An 18,800-nucleotide genomic window follows, 5' to 3' on the forward strand; every position below is an offset into this window, starting at 1 on the left:
GGTGGGATGTATGGAAGGTAATTGTCAATTAGGTATTGCTATGCCAAGTCAGCCTTGTACGCGAGCGATAGACTCACTTTGAGAGAACCATCTGCGACGCTAGGCAGCTTGCCCTTCACATCGACTAGCATTCTCACTTCTCCCTTTTCATTCCCAATCTGATACAGTAACACTGGTCCCGACGGCGTCAGGCATACCGTGCCATGATTTTTCATTGGTAATTCGGCATTATTGAGTATCAACCCGACAAAATATGATCGAGTATCTGGGACCGGTATGCGGGCACCGGGAGTGAGACGAAACCTTGAAAAGCAACCGTCGGCAATAATGGTGAGCGGCGCCAACATGTCTTTCGTCTCTGTCCCCTCCTTGCTCTTGAAAGCAGCGCTCACACCAATGACCCGCCTAGTATCCTCGCAAAACAGTAGATCCTTGACAGTTGCCTCCAACACCGTCACATTCGGCGCCTGATTGATACACTTTCGACGTAAACCCGATATCAGTCTACCGTGGTGAAAGGAGCGACCTTCTTTGAGCCCCGAGGTGCTGGGCACATACCATTGCCTCTTGCTAGCTTTCTCCAGCAGCTCACTGCCACCATCCTCCTCAAGAGCTGGATAAGTGATTCTCACCTTGTCCTGGCCATTGCACACACAGTACCCCTCCACAGGCGTAGCGTCAATCCCTTCCAACACATCCACCATACCCAACTTGGCAAGTGCTTCCACGCCTCCTGGCTGGAGCAACTCACCGACGATACGATCCGGCTCTGACAAGTCTCGCTCCAACAAGACAACTTTTCTGCCTGCATGTGATAAAGCGTAGGCGAGAGCGGTACCGACTACGCCTGCTCCCACAATGATAATCTCTGGCTCGCTCATTCTTCTTCTTTTTCAAAAAAATATTCTTGAAGAATGAAAGACAGAAAGAAAAGAAGAAGAAAAAAGAAAACATGAATGCGATCTTTATCTTTGCCATCTTCAGGCACGGCTGCCTCTTTAAAATCGTCCCACCATACAAAATCCGAAATTTGCCGGATTTTGTTTACAAGTCAATGACAAAGACAAAAAAATTCTGTATGCATGATGGAATAGACTGATAGGTACTATCGCCGTCTAGCTCTGGTTCTGGCGGTGCTGGGAGTGGTTTCCTCAACGAAACTCTTTCGTTTAAGACTTTCCTCAGCCTCTTCATTCTTCTCGACTCCTTCTCTCCAACCCAAGTCAACACATTCCGCCCATCCTTCAACACCTTCGAGCCCGACTCCTTCCGCCCATACGTCTTGCTCTCCTCCCATCCAGCAACTTGCTACCTCATTCCATATGTAGCGGTTGGCGAGCAGCGATTGGATATGCGCATAGCCTTGTTTGTTGGCGTATGGGATTAGGGTAGTAGGATGGCGATATTTAGCTGGAAGGCCCGTAAGTGGACATAAGGGTGGTTGCCGGTCTGCTCTGCTTTAGTAGATGCAACTCATCGAATTGACTTACTGATGGGTCGGTTGCGCGAAGGTATAACCATCAATTTGTCCCATTCCACATGGGATCCAAGAATGATTTGAAGTTCTGCAGGGAGGCCACCGGGAATCTGAGAAAGGATAATGTAGTTTCGAGTGTATTTTGAAGGTTCAGCTTGCTTAGTGGTCAGATCTGTCGGCGGGTCCTTCAGAGTCGGTGTCGACTCAGGCATCTCTTTAAGATCAGCCGTAGGCACTTCCTCCACCAGTTTCTCCACCGTCCTTGACACCCACGTCCATCTTGGTCCCTTGACAACCTTTCTTCCCACCCTCCTCAACTCTCTTTTTTCTTCCTCTTTTTTCAGCCAGTTCCGCAACTTTTCCTTGTTTCGCTCTTCCTCTTCCAGTGCAGCCGCAATAAGCTCATCCTGCGTCAAGCGCTTATGGATGCGTACATACTTGGCCTCATGCATCGCTCTTCGCCCACGCCTGTGGGGATCGGCACGAGACTCCGCTTCCCGTTGAAGCACCTGACTCTCCGTTTTGAGCGTAGACGCACGCAAGTTGGAGCGGAGCGATTCGTTGCGATTGGCACGCTTTGCTTCGCGACGCCGTTTGCGAAGTTCCAAGATGAGTGTCGTTGGGGCCATATTTGACGGGTCAATGCCTTCACCCAGTAGTGATAGGTCTTGCTTGGTCTTTGACCCAGCCTCGGGTTTCTCAAAATGTTTCTTGGAGGATTTTGCTTGCTGTGACAAGGGATTGTACCCTCTACCCTTGGCCTTTCCCTTTCGTTCTTCTCGTCGTATTTGATGCTCTTCCTCATCTTCATCTTCGACTTCGTCATCCGTGTCTGCAAACTCATCCAAGAAGATGTCTTTTTGCTCGGCTATACCCTTGTCAGCGGCTGTCTCTTGCTCACAATTTGGACCATACGAGGTGCAACAAACTCCTCATCGTCCTCAACCTCTTTAAACAACTCATCCTCGTCCTCTTGATGAGCTCTTTCAAGGAGCTCTCTCATGCTATACCGGGTCAACTATGTCCCTCGTCCAACGACGTACCGGTTTCCCGCCGTGCTCCTTCTTGCCCTTCCTATTGTTATTGTCTCATATTCTGGCATTTTGTAAATGTAATATTATAATTGAATGCTTATAAAAGCAGTCACAAGTCATTATCGAAAGACGAACAATGTATCATAGATAGATAGGTAGATGACTGGCAAACCTAACTTGGTTAGCTTGTAGTCTATCAATATCACAATTTTTATTACCTTTCTTATAAACGGTTATGAAAACTATATAACCTAGATTTAACAAATGATAACCATATGTAGTCACGTGACTTTAAAAGAAATCCACTTTCCTACAACTCAACATTCCTTTTCTTTTTTTTCTTTTACCCATATAAAATGTCTCTTCCAACTTTTCTCCCTCTTATAGATCCAACATCGGATCTACTCATTCTATCTCTCTCGCTGTTAGGTCCTCTTATAATCCCGGCCACACTCAAACATGCCGTTCTCCCATCTCTTCCTCCTCACGCTCAGTACTATATCCAGGCAGACGCGACAGGCACAGCAGACACAGACGTGATATCTTTTCTCGACGATGGGGCTTCAAAGGTCATTCTGTCTCCATTTCAAGCCGCCCGGCTTAATGGCTCAGTCCCTAGAGAGAGGATTGTGCTCAAGGTGAATGAAGAGGAGCTTGCCTCTGCAAAAAATGTTGTCCAGCAAGCGTCAGGTATTTACATTGTATTTGAGACAATTCCCAACCCAAAGTCTCTCGAATTTCCTGGCTTGGATGTGTTTGTGCAGCTATCAGAGGTTGAGCCACTTGAAATGGCGGAGCTGATCAAAGCATCGAGGCCTGCGGTGTATGTCATTCCTACCGAATACCTCACCAATGCTTCATCTACGACCAGCACACAACTCTCTATTTCTGAGGCTTTCTTGGCTCCGATTATTTCTGACCGACCCGATGGCCTTTATCCCACTGTTGTAGCTTCTTCCAATCACTCGTCGAAACCACTTGGCTTTGTTTATTCTTCTAAAGAGAGCATTGCGGAGGCTATCACCACCCAAAAAGGTGTTTATCAGTCGAGAAAGCATGGACTTTGGCGTAAAGGCGAGACGAGTGGTGCGATACAAGAGCTTGTTGGGGTCAAACTTGATTGTGACTCAGATGCCCTCATCTTTGAGGTGGTTCAGCACGGCTCGGGGTTCTGTCACCTTCCACAATCAACCTGCTTTGGTGGGTTTACGGGTATCGCCAAGCTCCAAGATACACTCCAATCCCGACTCGAGTCTGCCCCTGAGGGATCATATACGAAAAGACTATTTACCGATGAGAAGCTGTTGAGGAGCAAAATTATGGAGGAGGCCGAGGAGCTGTGTGATGCTCAAACGAAGGAGGATGTGGCGTTTGAGGCTGCTGACTTGGTTTACTTTGCACTTTCTAGGTGTATCAGTAAAGGAGTTACATGGAAAGATGTAGAGAAGGCATTAGATCGAAAGAGTCTTAAAGTGACTAGGCGTAAAGGCGATGCTAAACCCAAATGGGAGGAAAAGATGGCCACCACCAATATTCAAGAAAAAGTGATTGAAAACAAAGAGATCAAGGCAACCGTGTCCAAACCTACCGATCTTGCCTCCTTCGCCGAAAGTGAACTCATCAAGATGCACACTGTTAACTTGTCACAACTCTCCCCTGCTGAACAGAGGAAACTTCTCCTTCGCCCTGTCCTCAATTCTCTCACCATGATTGACAAGGTGAAGCCTATCGTAGAACGAGTACGCAAAGAAGGCGATGAAGGTTTGAAAGCCATGACTCGTCAATTCGACAAGGCTGATCTGAATTCCAACGTCCTTCTTCCTCCCTTCACTACTCCATCTGAGACAGAGCTGCCCGTTGACGTACGTGATGCCATTGACAAGGCTTATGCCAACGTCAAAGCTTTCCATGTGGCTCAAAACGAGAAAGAGCCATTAGTAGTTGAGACTATGCCAGGCGTAACATGTTCCCGATTTGCTCGGCCTATTGCTCGTGTTGGCATCTACGTTCCGGGCGGTACAGCAATCTTACCATCTACAGCTATAATGCTCGGTGTCCCCGCACAAGTCGCTGGCTGCAAAACAATTGTTCTCGCCACTCCTCCACGTCCCGACGGCTCAATTTCTCCTGAAGTTTTATATGTCGCTAAGTTGACTGGTGTGACGTGTATTCTGAAGGCTGGAGGTGCACAAGCGGTGGGTGCGATGGCGTATGGTACAGGTGAGGTACCAAAGGTAGACAAGATCTTTGGACCAGGCAATCAATGGGTTACAGCGGCTAAGTTGTTAGTTCAGAACGACACAGATGCATTAGTGGCTATTGATATGCCTGCTGGTCCTTCTGAGGTACTCGTACGTTTTAACTGTTTCTTTCGCACTCTTTGTTCTGTGGTGTTGATGGAGGTGAGGGGTAGGTCATTGCAGATCACACTGCCAACCCAATTTTTGTGGCTTCCGATCTCTTATCTCAAGCTGAACACGGTGTTGACTCCCAAGTTATCCTTGTTGCTATCTCTCTTACTCCCCAACACCTCTCAGCCATCGAGCAGCAAATTGATATTCAAGCCAAAGCACTTCCTCGTGTCGCCATTGCCCGAGAGGCCATCAAGAAATCTGTCATTGTACTTGTAGATGACGTGAAGCAAGGCGTGGCATTCAGTAATGAGTATGCACCAGAACATTTGATTTTACACCTTGAGAATGCACAAGAGGTTGTAAAAGAGATTGATAACGCGGGAAGTATCTTTGTCGGCGCATTCTCTCCTGAATCGCAAGTTTTCCCTTACCTTTTTTCTTTCCAAACTGATATACATGTAGATGCGGTGACTACGCGTCTGGCACAAATCATACACTTCCTACTAATGGATTCGCTCGTCAATTCTCTGGCGTGAACACTCTCTCTTTCCAAAAACATATTACCTCGCAGTATGTCAGTGGACAAGGCCTTCGGGCTTTGGGACCTGTTGTTATCAAATTAGCAGAAAGGGAAGGGCTTGAGGCGCATGCGAACGCAGTACGAGTGAGGTTGACAGAATTGAGCAAATAGAGTGTAGAGTATTTAACGAAGAGAGCTGTAGTTTGTGTGAGGTGGATTCTACAACACAATAGTCTTTAAAGTTATTACATCTGAAATTCGGAATTATAAATGGTGTAGATGCAAAACATATAGAGAGTATGCTCTCATACACTTTGTCTTTTTCTATGTAATCGTCAGTGGACTTTAGCATAGTCCTGCCTTTGTTGCAGATTGTCTGCGATTTAGCCTTTAGATATCTGTTATCACATCACATGCCCCACTAATCTGTTTGAAGATTGGAGTATGCGTTTTTGTAGACTTCTTGCGAGATGGCATGATATGTACGGCACAAAAATAGATCATGACATCTGTCGAAAACGACTCTATGTAAAGAAAATCTCATTTTCTCTATGCCTGCTCATCCATAATCTGATCCACCAGCTTCTTCTGTTCATCATCTAACTCCATTGCTTCCACTTCGATCTTTGCGCCCACAGGCGGAACGCCCTCTTTCGTCTTAATCTTATCAGCATGATCACCTTGTTGTCCCTCTTCAGCACCTCCATGCCATCCACCATCATTCTCGCCATCTGTTAAGGCAGGGTTACCAGCATCATTGCCTATTGGCGCTCTCAAATCTTCCACCTTAGGCTCTCTCCCCTCAGAATTCACCCTATTAAGGACAGATGATTCTTCCATTTGTACAATCGGTTCAGGCCCCACGGGTGCAACCGTTCTTTCATCAGGTTCGGCATCTTGCTGAAAGACATTTTGAATAGGTTCAGGGACCTCTTCAATCAACGTTGTCGTCGCTGAATCCGGTCCGAGAGATGTCGGTTGAGGAGACTCGATAGGTTTGATAGGAAGGGATTTGTAAGCAGAGAGATCATCATGGAAATCATTGCTGCCCTCATTGTTAGCGATGACTTGCATGGTGGGATAGAGGCGTACCATGAAAAATCCCATGTTCTCAACCATTTACTCTTTTCACAAGATCCACTGGTCCACTCTCCAGCATACGCCAACGAACTCCAATGATTCCAACTCCAAAGAACAAGCAACACAATCACAATGGCAACATTTCCTCTTGTACGCGGCTTGAAAGAAGACATTATATAATCAAAGACTGTGCAAAACAGCAAGATTGCAAAGTAAAGAGCAGGAAGATAGTGGTGGAGGAAGAGCTGACGTTGCATGAGATAAAACGGGAAATAATGGAGAGCCCAAGCGATGATGCAAAATGCGCAAATTTCGTCGTAAAAGGCATTTTTGGCTGTGTCCTGTCTTGAGTATATATTCCAATCGCTAGCGAAACAAATCTTACGTTGATGCAATTCTCTATAACCTCTTTGGGCTCTTAACACCATAAATCCGCGGACAGTGAGATAAAGTGCGATAGCCGCAGTACTGGACCACCATACTACAGGGTTGCCGATAAGATAGACCTGCCTGTTGTCTTTGACCCAAAAGTTCTACATAAGATGTTAAGCATTCTGCCAATCACACAACAATTCGACCCACAATGCCCCTCCTTAACCATGGCCAGTGCTGTGGCCTAGAATCATAAGCGTGTCTCTCGGTCAATCCAGCATTTGTCCGCCACATGACAGCGTTGAGTTCGGTGAACTTTTGGAAAAAGGTTGGCTTTTGGTAATTGACCTGCTCGGCATCGGGAGGAACTAGGTCAATGTCAGCATGGAAGTAAATGCCACAAAGGGAACGCACGTTGAGCATGGTTGTTTGTCTCGATGAACCACAAAGAATTGTCCCAACTAGGATTTTTGTTGCAAGTAACCTATACCACCATTACCACCAATGCCCTTTGTGTTCATTAAACCTCACCTCTTGCTGCTCATAGCCCCATTCAGGCAATTTAACCTTGTGTGAGAACAGATAGCAGCCCGTTAAAGCATGCCTCAGCCTAAATTCGCTTCGAAGCGTCCTTAGCCTATGTTTGGCCTGTCTGTCGTTCGTCCCCCTGGTCTTCCTCGTAATCTCCACAACAAAATCGTCGTTTGCATCTCCAGCGAAGCCAGGGAATCCATAGCCAGAGACTTCATTCTGAAAGTCAACCTCGCTGACGGGAGGTCGAACATCGTGAGAGTGGAGACGCTTTTGAGTGACGATATGCTCCAACCGGATCTTGGTACCAGTCAAGACATACTCAAAGGGAAGATCATCCCATGGGTATTCCACAGCACCATCGGGGGTAGACGCATTGACAATTCGCCAAACATTATTTTCGTCACGATGAGGATATAGAGTAATTTGTTGTTCTGCACAAGTCAGCTCCATCACTCAACATAAACATACGTTTAGAGCCGCCAGGATAAGCATGCGCGTGAGAATGAAGGTAACCTCCCTGGGTATTGACATGTCGGATGCTAATCTTGGACCCAAAACCCACATCTTTCCACCTATCAGCGCCATCCACTACATCCAATCCTTACTCACCAGCAAAGGTGTCCTCCATTCCATGACCTTGCAGCGTATGCTGAAACTCTGAGCTCATGAACCCATCTCCTTCTCCACTCTCATTCAAAACTATAAAGTGAATTTGAAACATGGCCATGTAAAATATAAGAGGGATGACAATCAGACACAATGCGCGGGCAGCAAAGTGTCGGATGTACACCTTTGGAGTGACCTTGAGATTACCCAGGAGGAGCCATAACTGTCGTAGCGTTCCTACGCCGACCATGGCAATCGTAAATAGTCCCACCCACTTGCACGAGACGACGGCGCCCAGAGAAAGCCCCGTAAGCACTAAATTCTTCCACCACGTCTTGGTGAACGCCCGCCCTTCCGAGTCATCGTTGGCGAAACGGATCCAGAAAAAGGTGGTGAGTCCAGTGAAGAAGACGAGAAAAGAGTCGAGAAGGATTAGTCGGGACTGGGTGATGAGGGCGTTCTCAAACGTGACCAGCAATGCACCAAGAAGCGCTGTAGTATGTGACAGACGGAGAGACAGCAGCGTCAAGAATGTCATGGGTATGAGAGCAAGACCCAGAATGGCTGGGAACAATCGCATCGTGATATACGGAACGCCAGGTTCGATATAATCCCTATCACATCTATCAGTTTTACACATGCAACCAATCCACCTAGACCCACTTGCCAATATCCTTAAAGTCAAAACTGCCATCAAACCCTCCTATCCATGCACTCAACGTGATCAAAAGTTTGGCGAGCGGGGGATGTACATCCATAAAGAATTTACGTCGAATGTACTTCATCGCAAATCCACCAAAGTGAACTTCGTCAAAACTGTCGCCAGCATCAGCTCTGCCCTGGTTCATTTCGTAGACACATACACGACACTGCTGGGCCTGCTAATCTTGTGTAACCTGACGAAAAAGCCGAGGACGATGATGCCCATCATCATCGTCCATTCTCTTTTGCCCAAATGGTTAGCGCCTGAACCCTTCTTACCACCAAACGCAGTTCTCGTAACTGAAACATGTGGGCCAGTATGATGATCTTTGAGACGAGTGTCTGCTTCAGACTCGACAGTGACTTTGGAAGTAAAAGAGGATGGTTGGGAAGAAGTTGGTTGGAGTGGAACACGGCGAGTCAATGGCTGGGACATTGTGAGAGATGCTCGTTAAGAGCAGGAATGTAAATGAAAGGGCTCTTATGAGCTTTAGATAGTTGCTATCTTTTGAAAAAGGAATAAAGATAGAGAAGTAAAAGGACAAAGGGATATTGATATTGACCGCAAAAAGAAAAAAAAAAAAAACACAGTGCGTCACCACAGCCACGTAACATTCCTATAAATGTTGATACATGATTCTAAGTGAAAAATAAAAATGTCCAAGACAATGTTGTACAGAATGGACAAGAATGCTGCCAGTGTGATACATATGTAGACAAATCAATCTCGTCCTTTATGCCCATGCCTTGTTACCAAATGTCTTATGCAAATTAACAATGATCAATCAACGAGTTTTTCTAGTGATATTAGTGCCATCCAAGTTTAAAACGTAGCATTGACTTACAGGAAAAGTGTATCCTGCCGCATCCCATGTGGTCAGGTTAGGATTGCTGTAAGCATTGAGATGTCGCTCGATATAATCCGCCGTTGGCCTATCTTTGGGATCACATCCCAACTTGCCCTCGGGACGTTGATAGACTCGAACATAATCAACGAGCATTTCAGCTGGAGTCTGAAGGTGTGCAAAGTCGACAGTCTGGAAACCGTTGGACATGCCGAAATTGATAATCTACAGCTGTTAGTATGGGACGGAGAATATAGACACACCATTGCCATGGGCTCCTCTGTAATTAAACGTTGACCAATCTTCATAGAATCCGATGGTCCTATAGCTGCTGGGTACATTGTCCAAGTCTTTTTACCGTTAGCTACCCAAGTAATATGTCCCTTGTCGCGGGCGTTAGGGTCGGCATAGTACTCGAAACCTATCACCATCAGCACTTGTTATTCATACCACTAGTACTCACCATAGACGCCAAATTGACCGCCGGTATTAACATAGTTGGCATTGTCAACATATGTTAATGACGAGACAGCTTCTTGATACACTCCTCCCAGGTAGCTATTCCACAGGGTCATGTCTGTATCATATTGTACACCCCCCTTGGTGGTATTTAGATATTGATAACGCTCATCAAATGGCGCCACTTGGCAAGACTGGGAAACTTGACCTCGTTGAACGCTAAGATCGATTTGGCCTTCGAGAATATCAATTTCTGGCACACCGCGGCCATAGGAAACGTCTGGACCTGGATGATCTTCGCCCTTGCAAGTACACGCCGAGAGGCGCTGTCCAGGGAGGCTAAAAAGGTATCAGATTTGGAGCAAGAGAGAAAAAGAGAGAACTTGCAAAGAGATAGGACCATCATTGCGGCCAGAAGTTAAAGCGGCAATCGGACCTGTGCCATCGGCCGTAGTCTGATTCCTCAAAGTCCCAATGTCACATGAGTCATAGGTATACGGCCATGTACCTTCAGTACTCGCGCCATAACCTGGACGACCCAGGTTGCCCATCATCCACACACCAGGCCAGAAACCACCAACAGTATTGGTTCCAGGCAAAGAAACGGCGACCTCAATATAGACTGAATACTGAAAACACATTTGGTTCCATGATTGAAGCATGCCGGATTTGTAGTTGAGGTCGTGAATGGGTTCTTGCGTCATGGTGATGACGAGCTTGCCATCCCTGGTCGTTATCATCGAAGGGTCGTACCATTCAAAGTCACTATCAAGTCAGCCCAAGCCATAACTGTATACTCACCCAGTAGGCCAATAATGAAGATCGACTGCAGTCCAATATGGGTCGTCTCCAGGGAAAAAAGTTCTTCCGTCCTTTTCAAACTCATCCGAAAACACCAAGTTGTAATCCTCTCCATCAAATCCCTTCCTGGACATTGCATCCTGTGGCGTGTCCTTGTCGATCACGGTTGGAAAGTTGGATATTAACGGAACCTGTCCTGTTGAATTGATGCCACCGAGATTATACGCGCCGTTTGTCTTCAAGGTTGTTGTTGTAAAATGGGTAATAACAGGATAGCCACCAAACAATGTGACCAAACATAAAACCAAGAGTATCAGACAGCCAATATTGGTGATGCCTCGGATGGTAAAAATGGTGCCCCGGTCGTACTAGACCTATCAGCTCTGGCAACCGCTCGCCACCCACCTTTTTATCATTTTTGGGATCTGGGTTGTGCATGTAATCGTCGTCCTCTGGTCCGCCCGTCATGGCTCCCCAACCCATCGGATCTGCCACACCTTGCTTTGAATGCATCCCCGACGATCCGCTCACGGCACTGTGATCGCTATGTCTCCTGCTCTGCCCTCCTGGACCTGGAAGATAACTCTCGTGTTGACCTGATGCCGAGGGACCATATTTGTGTGTAGGCTGTCCAAACGTCAGCCCAATTCCAAATGCCAATCTGTACACCGCAAAAGCTATTTACGACAAACCGCCCTGAAGCTGGCGCCGATATGGGCTGCTGTGTTGGGTGCTGCTTTGGCGGGGGCAGCGGTGGGACTGTTTCTTGCAGTGGCACAGGCTGGTACGACATAACCGCTAATACTTGCAAGCGGCGTGAATCTTTCAAAAAATAAAAATAAAAAAACAAGGAATAAAGTAAAAACCAAAATAGAAATAAACATATACACGGTGTTGTTTACCCAAATCCCACATAACCCCGACGCACAGACACAGCAGTTGACTGGACTTACGCGTTTCGCGCGTTTTTCCTTCATCGCCATATTTTCCAGCTGGGTGGCAAATTATTCTCAATTCCTATTGGGCCAGCCCATCCAATAATGAGTGCAAGTTTTATTTTTTATAATATAAATGTAATGTTGAGAAAGAATATATATTTATTAGAGATAGATTAGATTTTCACAAAATACTTTCCATTGTCTATAAATATGTAGAGCTATATTTGTATACACCACAGCCAATCCCTTTGAACACTCTCCTTTATTCGAGGTATTGGAATGTTCAGCTTGTAATGGAATCAGGGTTGAGTATCATACACAAGAGTGAGTATTCTATAGTCGCCACAAGCTGATAGACGCTTTATGCCTAGGGCTACAGAGCTGGATAAAAAAAAGGTCTTTTCGGTTATGGAAAGGGTTCTGATGGGTTGGTGTCATAAAGTCGCTGGTTGACCACCACCACCACTCGTGAAAGAGTGGCTTTTGCTGCTTCAGCATGTGCCATGCAAGTGCTTACCTATTGGCTCTCTTCAAAAAAAAATTGTTTGTAAGCTGCACCGCTTTTATCCTTTGACTGAATCTACCGTAGAATGGATATTCCTTCCACCGTATTTGGTTATCGCCAGCGATCCTTTTTCCAGCGATATAGGCCATAGAATACAGCCGCTTCTCGGATCAAGGTCATTGTTGGACTAAACTATGGCATTGTCGAGTTGCCTATCCAGCAGGCCAAGCATTCAGTCTTGTTCATTACTATCAGTTGGGTATGGTGAAATACTACATTCTGGCGGCTCAGAACGCCCAGAGATATAGGATTCATCGCGGAGGTTACGCAGCCAAAGCCGCTCTTTCTAGTTCTCGCAAAATCGGTTTTATGATGGACGCAGTGACATGGGTGATCAGAACTGCTGGAATTTACGGCATATTCCGATCTTTCGATTGTCTGTGGATAAAGAGAAAAAAGTAGAAAGTGTCAGAATGAAAATGAAAAGCATCAACTTTGGGATTTTCTTGCCAATGATAAAATCAAGCTGTAGTCTCTTTGCGACGACTCCCGCCTACCACGACATCTCAGTCATCTATTCCAATTAGACTGGCTGTTCTGCCACCTCGCTATTCCATAGGTTGAAAGTATGCCGGGCCGTAAACGCACACATACTTATGAATGGAGAAATGGTTGTGGCAAGAATGGACCAAGTCTGGTTATACTTTAGCTTTATCTAAACGGTAAAGAGAACCCAGAAAGAAGAGAGTATCTATATATATATATGTAAGAGTGTGGGGATGTAACTATACTGTTCCAAGTATATCACAAGAGAATGATATAACGTAATGTTTCAACTGTTTCAACAGGTTGAAGGATCCTCAAGCTGAACATGTCGAGCAACGAAACAAGCAAAGCAAAATTGTCTGGCAGGGTGGGCATCGTCGGGACAAGACATCGAGGAGAGGTGAGTCAAGGGTGTGGTGATAAAGTTAAATGGAATGGTAGCTGTATACTCAAGTCGCTTTGCAGTGACCTGGATTGCTCCTTATTGCACTATGTGATACCAATCCTGCCCGTATGGACTGGCGCAACAAGATACTTTGTGAAGCTAGCCATCCAGAGGCAAAAAAGCTGCGGCGGTGTGTCTAGCGACTTGGGACTGGAAATGACTTGATGAGGGTCGTAGAAGAACTTTGGGAAGATGCTGAAGGATAAGAAATTGTATATCTTGGTGGTGACAACCATTGACTACATCCACTACGAAACCATCATTCCAGCTCTCAAGGCGAGTGTCAAAGTGCTTGCTGAGAAGCTCATGACGACGTACGGATTCATTCTCCTCGTAGACATCACCAACCAAATACTGGATACGTTGAAAATTTGCAAGACGATCCTCAAAACGGTCAGGGAAGCCGAGGGTTTTTTGACTGCTCTCTTCAACTACCAATACAACCCTGTTCATTATATAGTGGCCGAGATAATCTCCAGGAGTGATATTAGACAAGTCAAGTCTGTCCATTTCGAGTGGCTCTTGGTAAATCGGTACGTACTTCTCCAACAAACGCTCATGGGCGAACAGGACACCGTCCACTGAGCCGACTACTTTCGAGGGTGGCATATGTATAAGGGCCGCTGTGGAGGTCTCATGGTTCACAAGTCGTCTCACCATGTATGTATGTCCTTTTTTTCGTTGGCTGACCCGCCGCAATTTGATTTTGTCAACTTTTGGATTCAATTCACACCTGCCTCGAAATTTGGTCTAGGTTTGTTTGCTGTTTACGGCGCTGAGAACGGCAAGAAATCCGGCTGGACAAGGTCATATGATCGTGCTAGCGGTGCAAAAGAGGCTGAAGATGATCCATTTACGGCTCATCTTGAAGACGAAAAAGGCCTAAAAGGGCTCTATCACGATGATAACATCTTGATAAGCATAGCTGTTGGAAGAGTCAAACTCATGTGCTTTAAATGTTATCATCGTGATATATATGTCATTGCAGACGACATCGCCATTGAAGATGACATATCCGTCCTTGTTTATTATGAGTCGGGCGTTAGCATCACCTATCATCTTACTGCATACTCAGTAAGTTATTCTTCTGCTGATCAGCGTGATAGAGCGCTTGCGATGACTGTTGGCTCGGCTGCGAACGAGAGCTTCAAAGCGGACAAACAATTCTTTATCAAAGAGTTGTTGGGGATACGTACGCTGTGATCCCAGGTCTAAAGGGATTGCGGATGAACGAATAGTGTATACCAATATCATGATACAGCGTATACATCGCAGATGAATGCCTTCAAAGTCGATCTATAATGCTGCAAAAGTCATGTAAGAAAATAGTTGGTATTGTTGAGACACCGAGGTATGACCTCTTGCCGTACAAGTACAAAGCAGAGCAATTTAACTAGCGAAAGTAACATTAATAAATCCTTGACTTGCTTCCACTCTTGGTCTACCCTCACTTGCCTTTTTTAACAAGTCCAATCTCGTTGCACCCATCCTTGTCACTCATATCATGCGCTGCGCATCATCTCTCGCACGTCACATCCTACTCATCTCCGCTCACTTCACTGGTTCTCCCTTTACTCCTACTCCTCGTCACTCTCCTTGGCGTCGACTTGCCCACTTCATCTCTTAGTGCGCTTTTCCTTCCGCTCCTCCTAGGTGTCGGGACAGTATAAAGTTGGTCGCTGTCCGAGTCTACGTCAGATGAAGGAACAGAAGCTGCCTTGGAAGCGAGACGACCAGAACGCCGGGAAGGTGTGGCAGGAATGGCAGATGCAGTGGATGTGGGCACAGATGATGAATCAGTTTTTTTGGATTGGCCAGAATAAATTCTGTCGGTAAATGGTCTGTGGACCCCGTCAACACACTGTAGAAGCGCTAAGCGCAAGACTTACCCTTCAAACTTGAGCGCAACCCAATAGACAACCCAGACCCATCCAGCAAGGGAAACGCCGACAGGCGACTGATACCAAAGTGCGGTACCAAGGTGAGTCATAAAAGACCCCACGTACATAGGATCAGAGAGCACATTGAATGGAAAACAAGTCACACGATGAGTCATGAGAATACCAAAGTAGTCTCCAAGATAAGTACCTACATCGCATTAATATTCTCCTGCTAAAAGTCATTCAAATCCAAGACCTACCTGTTACGCCCAAAGCCCACATGGAAGAGATGACAAAAGTTTGACCGACAGTAAAGAGTATAACAGCGATAGCCTTAGGAGCGGGTTCACCGAGAATAGCAAGTGCCGGCTGATCTTGAACCGCATTGATGAATCTATACACCAGTAAAGCCAAGAGGGATAGGTGGGTCAGTAAATGATTCGAAATCCATTGAGACGACATACAGGTGGTCACGAAAGGCAGAGATGGAAAAGATGGTGACGGCTAGCAGGTAACACCCGACCAGAGGAGAACCAACGACTTTGGTAATTGTCTTGTTGCGATACTCTGACATTCCGCCATATCAGCTTCCATCTACATCCCATCCGACCATCCACATTCCAGCTATTTAGATGCAACAGCAATAGCTTACCATTCCTCGCCACAAAGTTCCAGAATATAGGATTGAAAGCCGTCATTGCAATAAATGCAAACAAGCTAGACTTGAGCTCTACCAGGCTGAGCGCCTCATGAAGAGAAGTAGGGAGAGGCCTGGTGGTGTATCTGTGTTGCGGATTGAACAAATCTGAGCCTGGTATCCAGGACGGAATGTCGAGAGGAAGTTTGGCCATGACAGTTGTAAAGACGGAAATTATTAAAGAAGAACAAAACAAATTAGAAAACAAATTGGATGACTTGTTGACATCCAATACGCAACAGATTGAAATTTCCTAAAAAGGCAACCTTTCCGTATCGTACTTTTTATTTATTTACAAGTTGCATTAAATGTTTATTTCCTGTCTATGCAAAATGACGATGGAGAAGTGATATGCTATGTGATGTCGGCGCTCTATACATCCCTCACATCCAGACGTTTCCCACTACCTTGTCCTTGCTCTAGTATGGCTAATTCCCTCCAAACTTTCTTCTGTTGTTCCTTCTTGATCTCACTACCGCTGACCCAATCTATTCGTTTGTGTTCTTGTTCGTTTGCTCTTTCTCGCCTGGTATTTTTTACTGCTTGCTTTGACGCAGCGTTGTTGCCTTTTTTCATTCTCAAGCCGGGCAATCTCTCCAAACACTCTTCCAGCATCTTTTCGCATTTAACTTTCAGTTCGCTTGCTTGTTTTCTATCTGGAAAAGCCACCTCAAGCCTGAAACTTAGCCAGATATAAAGCACCAATGTTTTGTGCAACGTCTCAAGTGACGGAAGAGATTGGATGATCACTGGTGGGATCAGTTGCTTTTTACCTGCGATTTGCCCAGCCGAAGGAAGAGGAGGTAAGGTGCAAAGGGTATCGTGGACTTGATTAAGCGTAGTGAGTAGATCGGACGAGGCAAAGATATTCTCAATCTCGACGCATCCTAATTCCGCATAATCTTCGACCAGGTTGATGAAGATGTTTTTTGCACGCTCGTCTCTGCTGTTCACGGGCGCAAAGCAAAATAAATCCACTTCTCCTAATGAAAGACGATTTCGAAAGGGCTCGACAAGATCAGCGAGGGGTAGTTTGTGGTCATATCCTGCAAGAGTCGTATGTGCAGGTGGTTTAGCTAGTGATGAAAAGTGTTGAAGTAACTCTGCATAGGGTGTGTTTTCGGGTAGTAGACCTGCCAGCTGAACAAGCTGACTAGTGGGAACCTCCAGTTTGGCGCGGGAAATGAGAGGCAGTGGCCTCGTCATCAACTCTCGCAGCATCTCTAAATCAGTCGGTTGTAATGTCGTGGCTTGACCACCCATAGCAGGTGTTTCGTCAGGGGTAGAGACAGTTTTATTTTGGCTTGAATCGCTGGAAGTTTTGTAGCGGCCCGCACGACCTGCAATTTGTTTGATTTGCATGAGGGAAAGAGGAACATCAGATTTGCCATTGTATTTCGACAGGGATTCAAAAATGATTCTTTTTATTTTTCTGGCCAGCAGAATTAGTGTACGTTCTGATGCAGGATATGATACGTACAAATTAAGACCCATGCCAACGGCGTCACTAGCCACAAGCACTTTGCACATACCGTTCTCGTCATTGAAATCCCTTGCCTGCTCCGCCCTCGTTTCGGGTGGCAAAGCCCCATATACCACAGCGCATTTCTTACCCGTTGTACCTTCAACTTGCTTTTTGACTTCAAATATATTTGTCCTCGAAAACGTCACAATACAGTCACCATCTTCTACTTTTGAATAGTCATTGTCCAATGATGAATCCGCTACGCTGAGTGGAGTGAGACGATTGTACTCGTGAACCGTTAATTGGTCCCCAAGAGAAGAAATCATTGAACGTAATAGTTCAACAGTGGTCTCATCTCCGCAGAGATGAACCTCTTTAGCTGCAACGCCTAAAACAGCCTTGGTCCATGATCCACCTCTTTGGGAATCTCCAAGCATTTGGATCTCGTCAATGACAACCACATCAAACCCACCGCTGCCTAGACCGGCTAGAGGCAACATTTCAACCGTACAACTTAGCAGACCCGCATCCGGATCCACAACCCGACGTTCTTCACCAGTCAAAAGATTGCATTTTCTCCCCTTCCCATCCAGTCCTCCCACACTTCCTAGATTCATTCTCTCCCAAACTTCATGTGCCAGCAGCCGCAAAGGTCCTGCGTATGCGCCCGTCTTGGCTTGGCTAAGTGACTTGAGAGCGTTGTATGTCTTGCCAGAGTTGGTAGGGCCGATATGGAGGTGGAAATGCCGTTTGAGAGAACGGGCGGGGAGGTAGTCTGACGATGACGCTAATTTTGATAAATCTGTCACAGACAGTATATATGATAAGTAGTTTTGCTGAGAAACTGGAATACGGGCGTGATGTTTGATGGAGCAGAGGAAATTTCGTAGAGCAAGTGATTCAATAGCTGACATAAATCGATCTTCAGCAGAAGCGATGATTAGCTCTTGAGGGTCCCATCCCTCGGCTTGCAAAGCAGCCTGTGCTTCAACATCATCTTGAACATTTTCCAACTTATCTCTAACGTTCTTGATCCACTCTTTTGACAAATCTTTGACCAACGATGGTTCCAATCCGTAAGCTTCAAATTTGTCCATCACCCGATCAGAACCTATCCACAGAGGCAATCTCCTCAAGATTGACTTGGTAAGGTGCTGAGGTCTAGGAGGCACTTTGGCTTCAAAAGCATCAATAGTAAGTGGAGTATTCTGTCTTTGCTGGTATATTCTCCGTTGTCTTGATGGTTTACTGCTTTGTATAGACCTAAAAGAAGCGTCTTTGCTTGTTGACTGTCGAGCCAGTAGGATACTGGTAGCAAAGCTACGCGGAAAGTGAGTTAAAGCGCAGTGCAGACATACTTTTCTTGATGTTTTTATAACTGCTCGCGCAAGCATGGTTGACTTGTAAATGTAAATGTAAATGTGGAAAGATTAACTGAAATATTTCTAATTTGTAACTACGGTTTATAATTAAGGCTTAATTAAGTATCCCCATAATATTATTGTTGTCTCTTGTAGCTCTTTTCTGTTTCCACCATTGA

The 18,800-nt window shown here is 45.8% G+C and overlaps 9 protein-coding genes across 9 annotated transcripts; 3 read left to right on the top strand and 6 right to left on the bottom strand.

Annotated features, from left to right (window-relative positions):
- Positions 1–38: 38 nt before the first annotated feature.
- Positions 39–881, bottom strand: L203_103851 (uncharacterized protein; the record flags this gene model as incomplete). Its single annotated transcript, XM_066213243.1, has 1 exon — positions 39–881. One exon carries the CDS (start codon positions 879–881, stop codon positions 39–41), a length of 843 nt encoding a protein of 280 aa, XP_066069340.1.
- A 224-nt stretch (positions 882–1,105) lies between these two features.
- On the bottom strand, positions 1,106–2,579 carry L203_103852 (uncharacterized protein; the record flags this gene model as incomplete). The annotated part of the gene is made up of 4 exons (XM_066213244.1): positions 1,106–1,449; positions 1,491–2,345; positions 2,393–2,460; positions 2,521–2,579. The coding sequence occupies 4 exons, from the start codon at positions 2,577–2,579 to the stop codon at positions 1,106–1,108; spliced, it is 1,326 nt and encodes a 441-aa protein (XP_066069341.1).
- Positions 2,580–2,867: 288 nt separating this feature from the next.
- Positions 2,868–5,556, top strand: L203_103853 (histidinol dehydrogenase; the record flags this gene model as incomplete). Its single annotated transcript, XM_066213245.1, has 3 exons — positions 2,868–4,862; positions 4,925–5,280; positions 5,328–5,556. 3 exons carry the CDS (start codon positions 2,868–2,870, stop codon positions 5,554–5,556), a joined length of 2,580 nt encoding a protein of 859 aa, XP_066069342.1.
- Positions 5,557–5,934: 378 nt separating this feature from the next.
- Positions 5,935–9,115, bottom strand: L203_103854 (uncharacterized protein; the record flags this gene model as incomplete). Its single annotated transcript, XM_066213246.1, has 10 exons — positions 5,935–6,430; positions 6,478–6,799; positions 6,851–6,998; positions 7,048–7,205; positions 7,252–7,321; positions 7,369–7,802; positions 7,885–7,935; positions 7,981–8,591; positions 8,641–8,793; positions 8,841–9,115. The coding sequence occupies 10 exons, from the start codon at positions 9,113–9,115 to the stop codon at positions 5,935–5,937; spliced, it is 2,718 nt and encodes a 905-aa protein (XP_066069343.1).
- A 335-nt stretch (positions 9,116–9,450) lies between these two features.
- On the bottom strand, positions 9,451–11,577 carry L203_103855 (uncharacterized protein; the record flags this gene model as incomplete). The annotated part of the gene is made up of 8 exons (XM_066213247.1): positions 9,451–9,477; positions 9,525–9,716; positions 9,788–9,945; positions 9,988–10,322; positions 10,371–10,709; positions 10,785–10,975; positions 11,190–11,411; positions 11,470–11,577. 8 exons carry the CDS (start codon positions 11,575–11,577, stop codon positions 9,451–9,453), a joined length of 1,572 nt encoding a protein of 523 aa, XP_066069344.1.
- A 1,833-nt stretch (positions 11,578–13,410) lies between these two features.
- Positions 13,411–13,803, top strand: L203_103856 (uncharacterized protein; the record flags this gene model as incomplete). Its single annotated transcript, XM_066213248.1, has 2 exons — positions 13,411–13,743; positions 13,789–13,803. 2 exons carry the CDS (start codon positions 13,411–13,413, stop codon positions 13,801–13,803), a joined length of 348 nt encoding a protein of 115 aa, XP_066069345.1.
- A 24-nt stretch (positions 13,804–13,827) lies between these two features.
- L203_103857 (uncharacterized protein) lies at positions 13,828–14,421 on the top strand (the record flags this gene model as incomplete). The annotated part of the gene is made up of 1 exon (XM_066213249.1): positions 13,828–14,421. One exon carries the CDS (start codon positions 13,828–13,830, stop codon positions 14,419–14,421), a length of 594 nt encoding a protein of 197 aa, XP_066069346.1.
- A 110-nt stretch (positions 14,422–14,531) lies between these two features.
- L203_103858 (uncharacterized protein) lies at positions 14,532–15,949 on the bottom strand (the record flags this gene model as incomplete). The annotated part of the gene is made up of 7 exons (XM_066213250.1): positions 14,532–14,611; positions 14,674–14,707; positions 14,774–15,059; positions 15,108–15,306; positions 15,359–15,492; positions 15,563–15,665; positions 15,751–15,949. The coding sequence occupies 7 exons, from the start codon at positions 15,947–15,949 to the stop codon at positions 14,532–14,534; spliced, it is 1,035 nt and encodes a 344-aa protein (XP_066069347.1).
- Positions 15,950–16,167: 218 nt separating this feature from the next.
- L203_103859 (uncharacterized protein) lies at positions 16,168–18,654 on the bottom strand (the record flags this gene model as incomplete). The annotated part of the gene is made up of 2 exons (XM_066213251.1): positions 16,168–17,227; positions 17,276–18,654. 2 exons carry the CDS (start codon positions 18,652–18,654, stop codon positions 16,168–16,170), a joined length of 2,439 nt encoding a protein of 812 aa, XP_066069348.1.
- Positions 18,655–18,800: the final 146 nt, after the last annotated feature.

This window comes from Cryptococcus depauperatus, chromosome 4 (genome assembly GCF_001720195.1).
Source record: "Cryptococcus depauperatus CBS 7841 chromosome 4, complete sequence".
NCBI lineage: Eukaryota > Fungi > Basidiomycota > Tremellomycetes > Tremellales > Cryptococcaceae > Cryptococcus > Cryptococcus depauperatus.